Genomic DNA, 17720 nt, shown 5'->3' on the forward strand with positions numbered 1-17720 from the left:
GGTTCTATGGGGTCCGTAATGTTCTCTATGGGACCAGCCCCATTGTAGTGCATGGCAACGGCCCCACTAAGGTTATATGGGGTTCTATGGGTCCCTATGGGGTGATATGGGGCTCTATGGGGTGATATGGGGTGATATGGGGTTATATGGGATCTATGGGGTGATATGGGGCTCTATGGGGCTCTATGGGGATCTATGGGGCCTCTATGAGGTTATGGGGTCTCTATGGGTCTCTATGGGTCCCTATGGGTCTCTATGGGGTTATGGGGTCTCTATGGGTCTCTATGGGGTTATGGGGTCTCTATGGGGTCTCTATGGGTCTCTATGGGTCCCTATGGGTCCCTATGGGTCCACTATAGGGCTCTATGGGGTGATATGGGGTAGAGGGGGTTCTATGGGTTCTATGGGTCCCTATGGGGTTCTATGGGGTGATATGGGATCTATGGGTCTCTATGGGGTTATATGGGGTGATATGGGTCCCTATGGGTCTCTATGGGTCTCTATGGGGATCTATGGGGTTCTATGGGGTCCATAATGTTCTATATGGGACCAGCCCCATTGTGCTGCATGGCAACGGCCCCACTAAGGTTATAGGGGATCTATGGGGTGATATGGGGTGATATGGGGCTCTATGGGGTGATATGGGTCTCTATGGGTCCCTATGGGGTCTCTATGTGTCTCTATGGATCCCTATGGGTCCCTATGGGTCCCTATGGGTCCACTATAGGGCTCTATGGGGTGATATGGGGTAGAGGGGGTTCTATGGGTTCTATGGGTCCCTATGGGGTTCTATGGGGTTCTATGGGTCTCTATGGGTCTCTATGGGGTCTCTATGGGTCTCTATGGGTCCCTATGGGGTGATATGGGGCTCTATGGGGCTCTATGGGGTCCGTAATGTTCTATATGGGACCAGCCCCATTGTGCTGCATGGCAACGGCCCCACTAAGATTTATATGGGGATCTTTGGGGTGATATGGGTCGCTATGGGGTTCTATGGGGTTATGGGGTCCCTATGGGATCTCTATGGGGTCCCTATGGGATCTCTATGGGGTCTCTATGGGTCCCTATGGGGTTATGGGGTCTCTATGGGGTCCCTATGGGGTTCTATGGGATTCTATGGGGTGATATGGGGCTCTATGGGGATCTATGGGTCCCTATGGGGTGATATGGGGTTCTATGGATCTCTATGGTGTTATGGGGTCTCTATGGGTCTCTATGTGTCTCTATGGGGTTATGGGGTCTCTATGGGTCTCTATGGGGTCTCTATGGGTCTCTATGGGTCTCTATGGGGTTATGGGGTCTCTATGGGTCTCTATGGGGTCTCTATGGGTCTCTATGGGTCTCTATGGGGTTATGGGATCTATATGGGGTTATGGGGTCTCTATGGGGTCCCTATGGGTCTCTATGGGTCTCTATGGGTCTCTATGGGTCCCTATGGTTCTCTATGTGTCCCTATGGGGTTATGGGGTCTCTATGGGTCTCTATGGGTCTCTATGGGTCTCTATGGGTCCCTATGGGGTTATGGGGTCTCTATGGGTCTCTATGGGTCCCTATGGGTCTCTATGGGTCTCTATGGGTCCCTATGGGTCTCTGTGGGTTCCTATGGGGTCTCTATGGGTCCCTATGGGTCTCTATGGGTCTCTATGGGTCTCTATGGGGTTATGGGGTCCCTATGGGGCTCTATGGGGTGATATGGGGCTCTATGGGGTCCGTAATGTTCTGTATGGGACCAGCCCCATTGTGGTGCATGGCAACGGCCCCACTAAGGTTAGAGGGGATCTATGGGGTGATATGGGGTGATATGGGGTGATATGGGGCTCTATGGGGTTATGGGGTCCCTATGGGGTCTCTATGGGGTCTCTATGGGTCTCTATGGGGTTATGGGGTCGCTATGGGGTCCCTATGGGGTGATATGGGGTCTCTATGGGGTTCTATGGGATTCTATGGGGTGATATGGGGCTCTATGGGGATCTATGGGTCCCTATGGGGTGATATGGGGTTCTATGGATCTCTATGGTGTTATGGGGTCTCTATGGGTCTCTATGGGTCTCTATGTGTCCCTATGGGGTGATATGGGGTTCTATGGGGTGATATGGGTCCCTATGGGTCTCTATGGGGTTATGGGGTCTCTATGGGTCCCTATGGGTCTCTATGGGTCTCTATGGGTCTCTATGGGTCCCTATGGGGTGATATGGCGTTCTATGGGGTTCTATGGGGTTCTATGGGGTCCGTAATGTTCTGTATGGGACCAGCCCCATTGTGGTGCATGGCAACGGCCCCACTAAGTTAGAGGGGATCTATGGGGTGATATGGGTCGCTATGGGTCCCTATGGGGCTCTATGGGTTCCTATGGGGTCTCTATGGGTCTCTATAGGTCCCTATGGAGTTATGGGGTCCCTATGGGTCCCAGGGGTCTCTATGGGTCTCTATGGGTCTCTATGGGGTCTCTATGTGTCTCTATGGGGTTATGGGTCCCTGTGGGGTCTCTATGGGTTCCTATGGGTCCCTATGGGGCTATGGGGTCTCTATGGGTATCTATGGGTCTCTATGGGTCCCTATGGGGTCCCTATGGGTCTCTATGGGGTCTCTATGGGTTCCTATGGGGTTTCTATGGGTCTCTTTGGGGTCTCTATGGGTCTCTATGGGTCCCTATGGGGTTATGGGGTCCCTATGGGTCTCTATGGGGTTATTGGGTCCCTATGGGTCCCTATGGGGTTATGGAGTCTCTATGGGTCTCTATGGGTCTCTATGGGTCTCTATGGGGTTATGGGGTCTCATGGGTCCCTATGGGGTCTCTATGGGTCTCTATGTGTCCCTATGGGGTGACATGGGGTTCTATGGGGTGATATGGGTCCCTATGGGTCTCTATGGGGTTATGGGGTCTCTATGGGTCTCTATGGGTCCCTATGGGTCTCTATGGGTCCCTATGGGGTGATATGGGGTTCTATGGGGCTCTATGGGGTCCATAATGTTCTATATGGGACCAGCCCCATTGTGCTGCATGGCAACCGCCCCACTAAGGTTATAGGGGATCTATGGGGTTCTATGGGGTGATATGGGTCCCTATGGGTCTCTATAGGGTCTCTATGGGCCTCTATGGGTCCCTATGGGTCCCTATGGGTCTCTATGGGGTCTCTATGGGTCTCTATGGGTCTCTGTGGTTCCCTATGGGTCTCTATGGGGTCTCTATGGGTCTCTATGGGTCTCTATGGGTCCCTATGGGTCTCTATGGGTCTCTATGGGGTCTCTATGGGTCTCTATGGGTCTCTATGGGTCTCTATGAGTCTCTATGGGTCTCTATGGGTCTCTATGGGTCCCTATGGGGTGATATGGGGCTCTATGGGGTGATATGGGGTTCTATGGGGTTCTATGGGGTTCTATGGGGTCCGTAATGTTCTGTATGGGACCAGCCCCATTGTAGTGCATGGCAACAGCCCCACTAAGGTTTATATGGGGTTCTATGGGGTGATATGGGTCGCTATGGGGTTCTATGGGGCTCTATGGGGCTCTATGGGGTGATATGGGGCTCTATGGGGTTCTATGGGGTCCGTAATGTTCTATATGGGACCAGCCCCATTGTGGTGCATGGGAACGGCCCCACTAAGGTTATAGGGGATCTATGGGGTGATATGGGGTGATATGGGTCCCTATGGGTCTCTATGGGTCTCTATGGGTCTCTATGGGGCTCTATGGGGTCTCTATGGGGTCCCTATGGTTCTCTATGGGTCCTTATGAGATTATGGGGTCTCTATGGGGTCTCTATGGGTCTCTATGGGTCTCTATGGGTCTCTATGGGGTCCCTATGGGTCTCTATGGGGTTATGGGGTCTCTATGGGTCTCTATGGGTCTCTATGGGGTCTCTATGGGTCCCTATGGGTCCCTATGGGGTTATGGGGTCTCTATGAGTCTCTATGGGGTGATATGGGGTGATATGGGGTTCTATGGGGTCCGTAATGTTCTGTATGGGACCAGCCCCATTGTGCTGCGTGGCAACGGCCCTACTAAGGTTATAGGGGATCTATGGGGTGATATGGGGCTCTATGGGTCCCTATGGGGTTCTATGGGGTGATATGGGGTTCTATGGGGTGATATGGGGCTCTATGGGGTTCTATGGGGTCCGTAATGTTCTGTATGGGACCAGCCCCATTGTAGTGCATGGCAACGGCCCCAATAAGGTTATAGGGGATCTATGGGGTGATATGGGGTTATATGGGGTTTATATGGGATCTATGGGGTCCCTATGGGGTTATGGGGTCGCTATGGGTCTCTATGGGTCCCTATGGGGTTATGGGGTCCCTATGGGTCTCTATGGGTCTCTATGGGGTTATGGGGTCCCTATGTGTCTCTATGGGTCTCTATGGGGTGTCTATGGGTCTCTATGGGGTTATGGGGTCCCTATGTGTCTCTATGGGTCTCTATGGGGTCTCTATGGGTCCCTATGGGTCCCTATGGGGTTATGGGGTCTCTATGGGTCTCTATGGGGTCCCTATGTGTCTCTATGGGTCCCTATGGGGTTATGGGGTCCCTATGGGTCTCTATGGGTCTCTATGGGGTTATGGGGTCCCTATGTGTCTCTATGGGTCTCTATGGGGTCTCTATGGGTCCCTATGTGTCCCTATGGGGTTATGGGGTCTCTATGGGTCTCTACGGGGTTATGGGGTCCCTATGGGTCTCTATGGGTCTCTATGGGGTTATGGGGTCCCTATGTGTCTCTATGGGTCTCTATGGGGTCTCTATGGGTCCCTATGTGTCCCTATGGGGTTATGGGGTCTCTATGGGTCTCTACGGGGTTATGGGGTCCCTATGGGTCTCTATGGGTCCCTATGGGTCTCTTTGGGTCTCTATGGGTCCCTATGTGTCCCTATGGGGTTATGGGGTCTCTATGGGTCTCTATGGGTCCCTATGGGGTTATGGGGTCTCTATGGGTCTCTACGGGGTTATGGGGTCTCTATGGGTCTCTATGGGTCTCTATGTGGTTATGGGGTCCCTATGGGTCTCTATGGGTCTCTATGGGGTCCCTATGGGTCTCCATGGGTCTCTATGGGTCCCTATGGGGTTATGGGGTCCCTATGGGTCCCTATGGGTCTCTATGGGTCCCTATGGGTCCCTATGGGTCCCTATGGGGTTATGGGGTCCCTATGGGTCCCTATGGGTCTCTATGGGTCCCTATGGGTCTCTATGGGTCCCTATGGGTCCCTATGGGTCCCTATGGGGTTATGGAGTCCCTATGGGTCCCTATTGTGTTATGGGGTCCCTATGGGTCTCTATGGGTCTCTATGGGTCCCTATGGGGTTATGGGGTCCCTGTGGGTCTCTATGGGGTTTCTATGGGTCCCTATGGGTCTCTATGGGTCCCTATTGGTCCCTATGGGGTTATGGGGTCTCTATGGGTCCCTATGGGGTTATGGGGTCTCTATGGGTCCCTATGGGGTTATGGGGTCCCTTTGGGGTGGTTATGGGTCTCTATGGGGTTATGGGTTCTCTATGGGTCTCTATGGGGTTATGGGGTTTCTATGGGTCCCTATGGGTCTCTATGGGTCTCTATGGGGTTATGGGGTCTCTATGGGTCTCTATGGGTCCCTGTGGGGTTATGGGGTCGCTATGGGTCCCTATGAGTCCCTATGGGTCTCTATGGGGTTATGGGTTCTCTATGGGTCTCTATGGGGTTATGGGGTTATGGGGTCTCTATGGGTCCCTATGGGGTTATGGGGTCCCTATGGGTCCCTATGTGTCTCTATGGGTCTCACAGCCCCATATATCCCCCCACAGCTGCAGTTGAACTGGTTGGGTAATTACATCCCCAATGGTTGGAGCCCCGACGGCTGCGGGGAATGTGAGCGAGGAGTGAGAGACCTGGACAACAGCACGGTCAGCCCCATAGAATCTATGGGGTGCCCCATAGATTCACCCCATAGAATCAATGGGGCGCCCCATAGAACTGCCCCATAGAATCACCCCATAGAATCAATGGGGTGCCCCATAGAATCATCCCATAGACTCACCCCATAGAGTCTCCCCATAGAATCAATGGGGTGCCCCATAGAATCACCCCATAGAATCACCCCATAGAATCACCCCATAGAATCACCCCATAGAATCAATGGGGCACCCCATAGACTCACCCCATAGATTCACCCCATAGAGTCACCCCATAGACTCACCCCATAGAATTACCCCATAGAGTCACCCCATAGAATTACCCCATAGGATCTATGGGGCACCCCATAGATTCACCCCATAGAGTCACCCCATAGAGTCACCCCATAGAATCAATGGGGTGCCCTATAGAATCACCCCATAGAGTCACCCCATAGAATCACCCCATAGACTCACCCCATAGAATTACCCCATAGAGTCACCCCATAGAATCAATCACCCCATAGGATCTATGGGGCACCCCATAGAATGGACCCATAGAATCACCCCATAGACACACCCCATAGAATCAATCACCCCATAGGATCTATGGGGCGCCCCATAGATTCACCTCATAGACTCAATCACCCCACAGGATCTATGGGGTGCCCCATAGATTCACCCCATAGAATCATCACCCATAGGATCTATGGGGCACCCCATAGATTCACCTCATAGAATCAATCACCCCATAGGATCTATGGGGCACCCCATAGAATCACCCCATAGAATCAATCACCCCATAGGATCTATGGGGCACCCCATAGAATCACCCCATAGAATCAATCACCCCATAGGATCTATGGGGCACCCTATAGAAACACCCCATAGAATCACCCCATAGAATCACCCCATAGAATCAATCACCCCATAGGATCTATGGGGCACCCCATAGAATCACCCCATAGAATCAATCACCCCATAGAATCACCCCATAGACTCACCCCATAGACTCACCCCATAGAATAACCCCATAGAATCAATGGAGTGCCCCATAGACTCCATGTCTGTGCCCCATAGACTCAATGGGGTGCCCCATAGACTCCATGTCTGTGCCCCATAGACTCAATGGGGTGCCCCATAGATTCAATGCCCCATAGACTCCATGTCTGTGCCCCATAGATTCAATGGGGCGCCCCATAGATTCAATGGGGTGCCCCATAGTGTCTGTGCCCCATAGATTCAGTGAGTCTGTGCCCCATAGATTCAGTGGGTCTGTGCCCCATAGACTCACTGTGCCCCATAGATTCAGTGGGTCTGTGCCCCATAGATTCAGTGGGTCTGTGCCACATAGTGTCTGTGCCCCATAGATTCAGTGGGTCTGTGCCCCATAGATTCAGTGGGTCTGTGCCCCATAGTGTCTGTGCCCCATAGATTCAGTGGGTCTGTGCCCCATAGATTCAGTGGTGTCTGTGCCCCATAGATTCAATGGGTCTGTGCCCCATAGATTCAATGGGTGTCTGTGCCCCATAGATTCAGTGGGTCTGTGCCCCATAGATTCAATGGGGTGCCCCATAGACACTCTGTGCCCCATAGATTCAGTGGGTCTGTGCCCCATAGATTCAATGGGGTGCCCCATATATTCAATGGGGTGCCCCATAGATTCAATGGGGTGCCCCATAGATTCAGTGGGTCTGTGCCCCATAGATTCAGTGGGTCTGTGCCCCATAGTGTCTGTGCCCCATAGATTCAGTGGGTCTGTGCCCCATAGATTCAATGGGGTGCCCCATAGATTCAGTGGGTCTGTGCCCCATAGTGTCTGTGCCCCATAGATTCAGTGGGTCTGTGCCCCATAGATTCAATGGGGTGCCCCATAGATTCAGTGGGTCTGTGCCCCATAGTGTCTGTGCCCCATAGATTCAGTGGGTCTGTGCCCCATAGATTCAATGGGGTGCCCCATAGATTCAGTGGGTCTGTGCCCCATAGTGTCTGTGCCCCATAGACTCAGTGTGTCTGTGCCCCATAGATTCAGTGGGTCTGTGCCCCATAGATTCAATGAGGTGCCCCATAGTGTCTGTGCCCCATAGATTCAGTGTGTCTGTGCCCCATAGATTCAGTGGGTCTGTGCCCCATAGATTCAGTGGGTCTGTGCCCCATAGACTCACTGTGCCCCATAGATTCAGTGGGTCTGTGCCCCATAGATTCAGTGGGTCTGTGCCCCATAGTGTCTGTGCCCCATAGATTCAGTGGGTCTGTGCCCCATAGACTCACTGTGCCCCATAGATTCAGTGGGTCTGTGCCCCATAGACTCACTGTGCCCCATAGATTCAGTGGGTCTGTGCCCCATAGATTCAGTGGGTCTGTGCCCCATAGATTCAGTGTGTCTGTGCCCCATAGATTCAGTGGGTCTGTGCCCCATAGATTCAGTGTGTCTGTGCCCCATAGATTCAGTGGGTCTATGCCCCATAGATCCAGTGGGTCTGTGCCCCATAGATTCAGTGGGTCTGTGCCCCATAGTGTCTGTGCCCCATAGATTCAGTGGGTCTGTGCCCCATAGATTCAATGGGGTGCCCCATAGACTCAATGGGTCTGTGCCCCATAGATTCAATGGGGTGCCCCATAGTGTCTGTGCCCCATAGATTCAGTGGGTCTGTGCCCCATAGATTCAGTGGGTGTCTGTGCCCCATAGATTCAGTGGGTCTGTGCCCCATAGATTCAGTGGGTCTGTGCCCCATAGATTCAATGGGGTGCCCCATAGATTCAGTGGGTCTGTGCCCCATAGATTCAGTGGGTCTGTGCCCCATAGTGTCTGTGCCCCATAGATTCAGTGGGTCTGTGCCCCATAGATTCAGTGGGTCTGTGCCCCATAGACTCACTGTGCCCCATAGATTCAGTGTGTCTGTGCCCCATAGATTCAGTGGGTCTGTGCCCCATAGATTCAGTGGGTCTGTGCCCCATAGATTCAATGGGGTGCCCCATAGTGTCTGTGCCCCATAGATTCAGTGGGTCTGTGCCCCATAGATTCAATGGGGTGCCCCATAGACTCACTGTGCCCCATAGATTCAATGGGTCTGTGCCCCATAGATTCAATGGGGTGCCCCATAGTGTCTGTGCCCCATAGATTCAGTGGGTCTGTGCCCCATAGATTCAGTGGGTCTGTGCCCCATAGATTCAATGGTGTGCCCCATAGATTCAATGGGGTGCCCCATAGATTCAATGGGGTGCCCCATAGATTCAGTGGGTCTGTGCCCCATAGACTCACTGTGCCCCATAGATTCAGTGGGTCTGTGCCCCATAGATTCAGTGGGTCTGTGCCCCATAGACTCACTGTGCCCCATAGATTCAGTGGGTCTGTGCCCCATAGATTCAGTGGGTCTGTGCCCCATAGTGTCTGTGCCCCATAGATTCAGTGGGTCTGTGCCCCATAGATTCAGTGGGTCTATGCCCCATAGATCCAGTGGGTCTGTGCCCCATAGATTCAGTGGGTCTGTGCCCCATAGACTCACTGTGCCCCACAGATTCAGTGGGTCTGTGCCCCATAGATTCAGTGGGTCTGTGCCCCATAGACTCACTGTGCCCCATAGATTCAGTGTGTCTGTGCCCCATAGATTCAGTGGGTCTGTGCCCCATAGATTCAGTGGGTCTGTGCCCCATAGATTCACTGTGCCCCATAGATTCAGTGGGTCTGTGCCCCATAGATTCAGTGGGTCTGTGCCCCATAGACTCACTGTACCCCATAGATTCAGTGGGTCTGTGCCCCATAGTGTCTGTGCCCCATAGATTCAGTGGGTCTGTGCCCCATAGTGTCTGTGCCCCATAGATTCAGTGGGTCTGTGCCCCATAGATTCAGTGGGTCTGTGCCCCATAGTGTCTGTGCCCCATAGATTCAGTGGGTCTGTGCCCCATAGATTCAGTGGGGTGCCCCATAGACTCACTGTGCCCCATAGACTCCATGTCTGTGCCCCATAGATTCAGTGGGTCTGTGCCCCATAGTGTCTGTGCCCCATAGATTCAATGGGGTGCCCCACAGTTTCAGGTGCTGCTGTCGCTGTTTGTGGAGCAGCCGACCCCGTTCCTGGATCTTTTCCTGCAGCGGCTGCTGACGATGGAGCTGCCGGGAACCGACGTGAAGCTGCTGATCCACAATAGGGTGAGATACGGCCCCATAGCGACCCATAGATACCCCATAGAGACACATAGGGACCCATAGCGACCCATAGAGACACATAGAGACCAATAGAGACCCATAGCGACCCCATAGCGACCCATAGATACCCCATAGAGACCCATAGCGACCCATAGCGACCCATAGAGACCCCATAGAGACCCATAGAGACCCATAGAGACACATAGAGACCCATAGAGACACATAGCGACCCATAGCGACCCATAGAGACACATAGCGACCCCATAGAGACCCATAGAGAACCATTGAGTTCCATTGGGACCCATAGCGACCCACAGCGACCCATAGAGACCCATAGAGACCCATAGAGACCCATAGCGACACATAGAGACACATAGCGACCCATAGAGACACATATAGACACATAGGGACCCATAGAGACACATAGAGACCCCATAGAGACCCATAGAGACACATGGAGACCCCATAGAGACCCATAGAGACCCATAGAGACACATAGAGACACATAGAGACCCATAGAGACACATAGCGACACATAGGGACACATAGAGACACATAGAGACCCATAGAGACACATAGAGACGCATAGAGACCCATAGAGACACATAGAGACCCATAGACACACATAGCGACCCCATAGAGACCCATAGAGAACCATTGAGTTCCATTGGGACCCATAGCGACCCACAGCGACCCATAGAGACCCATAGAGACCCATAGAGACCCATAGCGACCCATAGAGACACATAGAGACACATAGGGACACATAGGGACACATAGAGACCCATAGCGACCCATAGCGACCCATAGCGACCCATAGGGACCCATAGGGACCCATAGAGACACATAGAGACCCATAGCGACCCATAGCGACCCATAGAGACACATAGCGACCCATAGCGACCCATAGCGACCCATAGCGACCCATAGAGACCCATAGGGACCCATAGAGACACATAGAGACCCATAGCGACCCATAGGGACACATAGAGACCCATAGCGACCCATAGAGACACATAGAGACCCATAGAGACCCCATAGAGACACATAGAGACCCATAGCGACCCATAGCGACCCATAGAGACCCATAGAGACACATAGAGACACATAGAGACACATAGAGACCCCATAGCGACCCATAGCGACCCATAGATACCCCATAGCGACCCATAGAGCCCCATAGCGACCCATAGCGACCCATAGAGACCCATAGAGCCCCATAGCGACCCATAGAGACACATAGTGACCCATAGAGACACATAGCGACACATAGGGACCCATAGAGAACCATAGGGACCCATAGAGACCCATAGAGACACATAGAGACCCATAGAGACACATAGAGACCCATAGCGACCCATAGCGACCCATAGCGACCCATAGAGACACATAGAGACACATAGAGACCCATAGGGACCCATAGAGACCCATAGAGACCAATAGGGACCCATAGAGACACATAGAGACACATAGAGACCCATAGAGACCCATAGAGACCCCATAGAGACCCATAGCGACACATAGAGACCCATAGCGACCCATAGCGACCCATAGAGACCCATAGCTGCCGGGAACCGACGTGAAGCTGCTGATCCACAATAGGGTGAGATACGGCCCCATAGCGACCCATAGCGACCCATAGAGACACATAGAGACACATAGGGACCCATAGCGACCCATAGCGACCCATAGAGACACATAGCGACCCATAGAGACACATAGAGACCCATAGCGACCCATAGCGACCCCATAGGGACCCATAGAGACCCATAGAGAACCATACAGACCCCATAGCGACCCATAGAGAACCATAGCGACCCATAGAGACACATAGAGACACATAGAGACCCATAGCGACCCATAGCGACCCATAGAGACCCCATAGAGACACATAGAGACACATAGAGACACATAGAGACCCATAGAGCCCCACAGAGACCCATAGAGACCCATAGAGACCCCATAGAGACCCATAGAGACACATCGAGACACATAGAGACACATAGAGACACATAGAGACACATAGCGACCCATAGCGACCCATAGAGACACATAGAGACACATAGAGACCCATAGAGACACATAGAGACCCCATAGCGACCCATAGGGACCCATAGTGACCCATAGGGACCCATAGAGACACATAGAGACCACATAGAGCCCCATAGAGACCCATAGAGACACATAGAGACACATAGAGCCCCACAGAGACACATAGCGACCCATAGAGACCCATAGCGACCCATAGCGACCCATAGAGACCCATAGAGAACCATAGGGACACATAGAGACACATAGAGACCCATAGGGATCCATAGAGACACATAGAGACCCATAGAGACACATAGCGACCCATAGAGACACATAGAGACCCATAGAGACCCATAGAGACCCATAGAGACCCATAGAGACCCATAGAGACCCCATAGAGACCCATAGAGACACATAGAGACCCATAGAGACCCATAGAGACCCCATAGAGCCCCATAGAGACCCATAGAGCCTTATAGAGACCCCATAGAGACCCCATAGAGCCCCATAGAGACCCATAGAGCCTTATAGAGACCCCATAGAGACCCCATAGAGACCCATAGAGACCCATAGAGACGCATAGAGACCCCATAGAGACCCATAGAGACCCATAGAGACCCCATAGAGCCCCATAGAGACCCATAGAGACCCCATAGGGACCCATAGAGCCCCATAGATACCCCATAGCGACCCATAGAGACCCCATAGAGACCCATAGAGACCCCATAGAGACCCCATAGAGACCCCATAGAGACCCATAGAGACGCATAGAGACCCATAGCGACCCATAGCGACCCATAGGGACCCATAGCGACCCATAGGGACACATAGAGACCCATAGGGACACATAGAGACACATAGGGACCCATAGCGACCCATAGAGACACATAGCGACCCATAGCGACCCATAGAGCCCAATAGCGACCCATAGCGACCCATAGCGACCCATAGACAACCATAGAGACACATAGCGACCCATAGAGAACCATAGAGACCCATAGGGACCCATAGAGACACATAGAGACACATAGAGACACATAGAGACCCATAGCGACCCATAGCGACCCATAGAGAACCATAGAGACCCATAGCGACCCATAGAGACACATAGAGACACATAGAGAACCATAGCGACCCATAGAGACACGTAGAGACCCATAGCGACCCCATAGAGACCCATAGAGACCCATAGAGACCCATAGGGACCCATAGCGACCCATAGAGACACATAGCGACCCATAGCGACCCATAGAGCCCAATAGCGACCCATAGCGACCCATAGCGACCCATAGACAACCATAGAGACACATAGCGACCCATAGAGAACCATAGAGACCCATAGAGACCCATAGAGACACATAGAGACACATAGGGACCGATAGCGACCCACAGAGAACCATAGGGACCCATAGAGACACATAGAGACACATAGAGACCCATAGCGACCCATAGCGACCCATAGAGAACCATAGAGACCCATAGCGACCCATAGAGACACATAGAGACACATAGAGAACCATACAGACCCCATAGAGACACAGAGACCCATAGCGACCCATAGAGACCCATAGCGACCCATAGAGACACATAGCGACCCATAGAGCCCCATAGCGACCCATAGAGACCCATAGAGACACATAGGGACCCATAGCGACCCATAGAGACACATAGCGACCCATAGAGACCCATAGCGACCCATAGAGACACGTAGAGACCCATAGCGACCCCATAGAGACCCATAGAGACCCATAGAGACCCATAGGGACCCATAGAGACACATAGAGACCCCATAGAGACCCATAGAGACCCATAGAGACACATAGAGACCCATAGCGACCCATAGCGACCCATAGGGACACATAGAGCCCCATAGCGACCCATAGCGACCCATAGAGACACATAGAGACACATAGCGACCCATAGAGACACATAGCGACCCATAGAGACCCATAGACACACATAGAGACCCATAGAGACACATAGCGACCCATAGCGACCCATAGAGACCCATAGAGACCCATAGAGACCCATAGCAACCCATAGAGACACATAGCGACCCATAGAGACCCATAGGGATCCATAGGGACCCATAGAGACCCATAGAGACACATAGAGACCCATAGAGACCCATAGAGACCCGTAGCGACCCATAGCGACCCATAGAGACCCATAGGGACCCATAGAGACCCATAGGGACCCATAGCTGCCGGGAACCGACGTGAAGCTGCTGATCCACAATAGGGTGAGATACAGCCCCATAGCGACCCACAGCGACCCATAGAGAACCATTGAGTTCCATTGGGACCCATAGCGACCCATAGCGACCCATAGAGAACCATTGAGTTCCATTGGGACCCATAGCGACCCATAGCGACCCATAGAGACCCATAGAGACCCATAGAGACCCCATAGAGACACATAGCGACCCATAGAGAACCATAGAGACCCATAGAGACACATAGAGACCCATAGAGACCCATAGAGACCCATAGCGACCCATAGCGACCCCATAGCGACCCATAGAGACACATAGAGACACATAGAGACACATAGGGACCCATAGGGACCCATAGGGACCCATAAAGACCCATAGAGACCCATAGCTGCCGGGAACTGACGTGAAGCTGCTGATCCACAATAGGGTGAGATACAGCCCCATAGCGACCCATAGTGACCCATAGCGACCCATAGCGACCCATAGAGACACATAGAGACACATAGAGACCCATAGGGACCCATAGAGACACATAGAGACCCATAGTGACACATAGAGACCCATAGAGACCCCGTAGGGACCCATAGAGACCCCATAGGGACCCATAGAGCCCCATAGAGACCCATAGAGACCCATAGGGACCCATAGAGACCCCATAGGGACCCATAGAGCCCCATAGAGCCCCATAGAGCCCCATAGAGACCCCATAGAGACCCCATAGAGACCCATAGGGACCCCATAGAGACCCCATAGAGACCCCATAGCTGCCTCATAGAGACCCCATAGAGACCCCATAGAGACCCATAGAGACCCATAGAGACACATAGACACCCATAGCGACCCATAGCGACCCATAGCGACCCATAGAGACCCATAGGGATCCATAGGGACCCATAGAGACCCATAGAGACACATAGAGACCCCATAGAGACCCCATAGAGACCCCATAGAGACCCATAGAGACCCAGAGACCCATTGAGTTCCATTGAGATCCATTGAGACCCATAGGAACCCATAGGGACCCATAGAGACCCATAGAGACCCATAGAGACTCATTGAGATCCATTCAGACCTATAGGGTCCCATAGCTGCCCCATAGAGACCCCATAGCTGCCCCATAGAGACCCATAGGGACTCCATAGAGACCCATAGGGACCCATTGAGTTCCATTGAGACTCATTGAGATCCATTGAGACCCATAGCTGCCCCATAGAGACCCATAGGGACCCCATAGAGACCCCATAGAGACCCCATAGAGACCCCATAGAGACCCCATAGGGACCCATTGAGTTCCATTGAGATCCATTGAGTTCTATGCGTTCATAGCGTTCTATGGGGCAGCCCCATAGATGTCAGTGCCCCATATGGATCTATGGGGCAGCCCCATAGCTGTCTATGTACCCCATAGCATTCTATAGGGCAGCCCCATAGCGTTCTATGGGGCAGCCCCATAGAGTCCAATGTGCCCCATAGAGTTCTATGACCCCCATAGCATTCCATAGGGCAGCCCCATAGCATTCTATGGGGCAGCCCCATAGATTCTATAGGGCAGCCCCATAGCATTCTATAGGGCAGCCCCATAGCGTTCTATGGGGCAGCCCCATAGAGTCCAATGTGCCCCATAGAGTTCTATGACCCCCATAGCATTCTATAGGGCAGCCATATAGATTCTATAGGGCAGCCCCATATCGTTCTATGGGGCAGCCCCATAGAGTCCAATGTGCCCCATAGAGTCCAATGTGCCCCATAGAGTTCTATGACCCCCATAGCATTCTATAGGGCAGCCCCATATCAATCTATGGGGCAGCCCCATATTGATCTATAGGGCAGCCCCATATCGTTCTATAGGGCAGCCCCATAGAGTCCTATAGGGCAGCCCCATATCGTTCTATAGGGCAGCCCCATATTGATCTATAGGGCAGCCCCATATCGTTCTATAGGGCAGCCCCATAGAGTCCTATAGGGCAGCCCCATGTTGATCTATGGGGCAGCCCCCATATCGATCTATGGGGCAGCCCCATAGCTGTCTATGTTTCCCATACAGTGTGTGCACCACGAGCCCCACATCGCGGCTGTATGGACGGAGCTCAAGAGACGATTCAAGGCCATAAAACTTGTGGGGCCGGAGGAAGATATGGGGCAGGGAGCAGCAAGGGATATGGGCATGTATGTTATATGGGGTTATATGGGGTTATATGGGGTTATATGGGATATATGGGATATATAGGGGATATATGGGGTTATATGGGGTTATATGGGGTTATATGGGGGGATATGGGGCAGGGAGCAGCAAGGGATATGGGCATGTATGTTATATGGGGTTATATGGGGTTATATGGGGTTATATGGGGGATATATGGGGTTATATGGGGGATATATGGGGTTATATGGGGGTATATGGGGTTATATGGGGTTATATGGGGGATATATGGGGTTATATGGGGATATATGGGGTTATATGGGGTTATATGGGGTTATATGGGCTTATATGGGGTTATATGGGGGATATATGGGGTTATATGGGGTTATATGGGGTTATATGGGGATATATGGGGTTATATGGGGATATATGGGGTTATATGGGGTTATATGGGGTTATATGGGGTTATATGGGGTTATATGGGGTTATATGGAGTTATATGGGGGATATATGGGGTTATATGGGGGTTATATGGGGTTCTATGGGGTTATATGGGGTTATATGGGGTTATATGGGGTTATATGGGGGTATATGGGGTTATATGGGGTTATATGGGGTTATATGGGGTTATATGGGGGTATATGGGGTTATATGGGGTTATATGGGGTTATATGGGGGATATATGGGGTTATATGGGGGATATATGGGGTAATATGGGGATATATGGGGTTATATGGGGGATATATGGGGTTATATGGGGTTATGTGGGGTTATATGGGGTATATAGGGTTATATGAGGATATATGGGGTTATATGGGGTTATGGGGGGGATATATGGGGTTATATGGGGGGGGATATGGGGTTATATGGGGTTATATGGGGTTATATGGGGGATATATGGGTTTATATGGGGTTATATGGGGGATATATGGGGTTATATGGGGTATATAGGGGATATATGGGGTTATATGGGGGGATATGGGGTATATAGGGGATATATGGGGTTATATGGGGTTATATGGGGTTATATGGGGGATATATGGGGTTATATGGGGTTATATGGGGTTATATGGGGGATATATGGGGTTATATGGGGTTATATGGGGTTATATGGGGTTATATGGGGGTATATGGGGTTATATGGGGTTATATGGGGGTATATGGGGTTATATGGGGTTATATGGGGTTATATGGGGTTATATGGGGTTATATGGGGTTATATGGGGTTATATGGGGTATATGGGGTTATATGGGGTTATATGGGGTTATATGGGGTTATATGGGGTTATATGGGGTTATATGGGGTATATGGGGTTATATGGGGTTATATGG

General features: G+C 51.8%; 1 protein-coding gene across 1 annotated transcript in view; it reads left to right on the top strand.

Annotated features, from left to right (window-relative positions):
- The window catches only part of LOC107307328 (multifunctional procollagen lysine hydroxylase and glycosyltransferase LH3-like), a gene marked incomplete at its 5' end in the record, with an annotated part of 37043 nt that extends 20568 nt beyond the window's left edge, over positions 1-16475 (top strand). The window contains 3 exons of the mRNA XM_085535488.1: positions 5769-5867; positions 9886-10005; positions 16293-16475. Of these exons, the coding sequence (XP_085391614.1) occupies positions 5769-5867; positions 9886-10005; positions 16293-16475 (402 nt within the window). The remainder of the gene's footprint in view (positions 1-5768; positions 5868-9885; positions 10006-16292) is intronic.
- Positions 16476-17720: the final 1245 nt, after the last annotated feature.

Source organism: Coturnix japonica, unplaced genomic scaffold (assembly GCF_054131305.1).
Source record: "Coturnix japonica strain WE unplaced genomic scaffold, WE-NBRP24 Scf127, whole genome shotgun sequence".
NCBI lineage: Eukaryota > Metazoa > Chordata > Aves > Galliformes > Phasianidae > Coturnix > Coturnix japonica.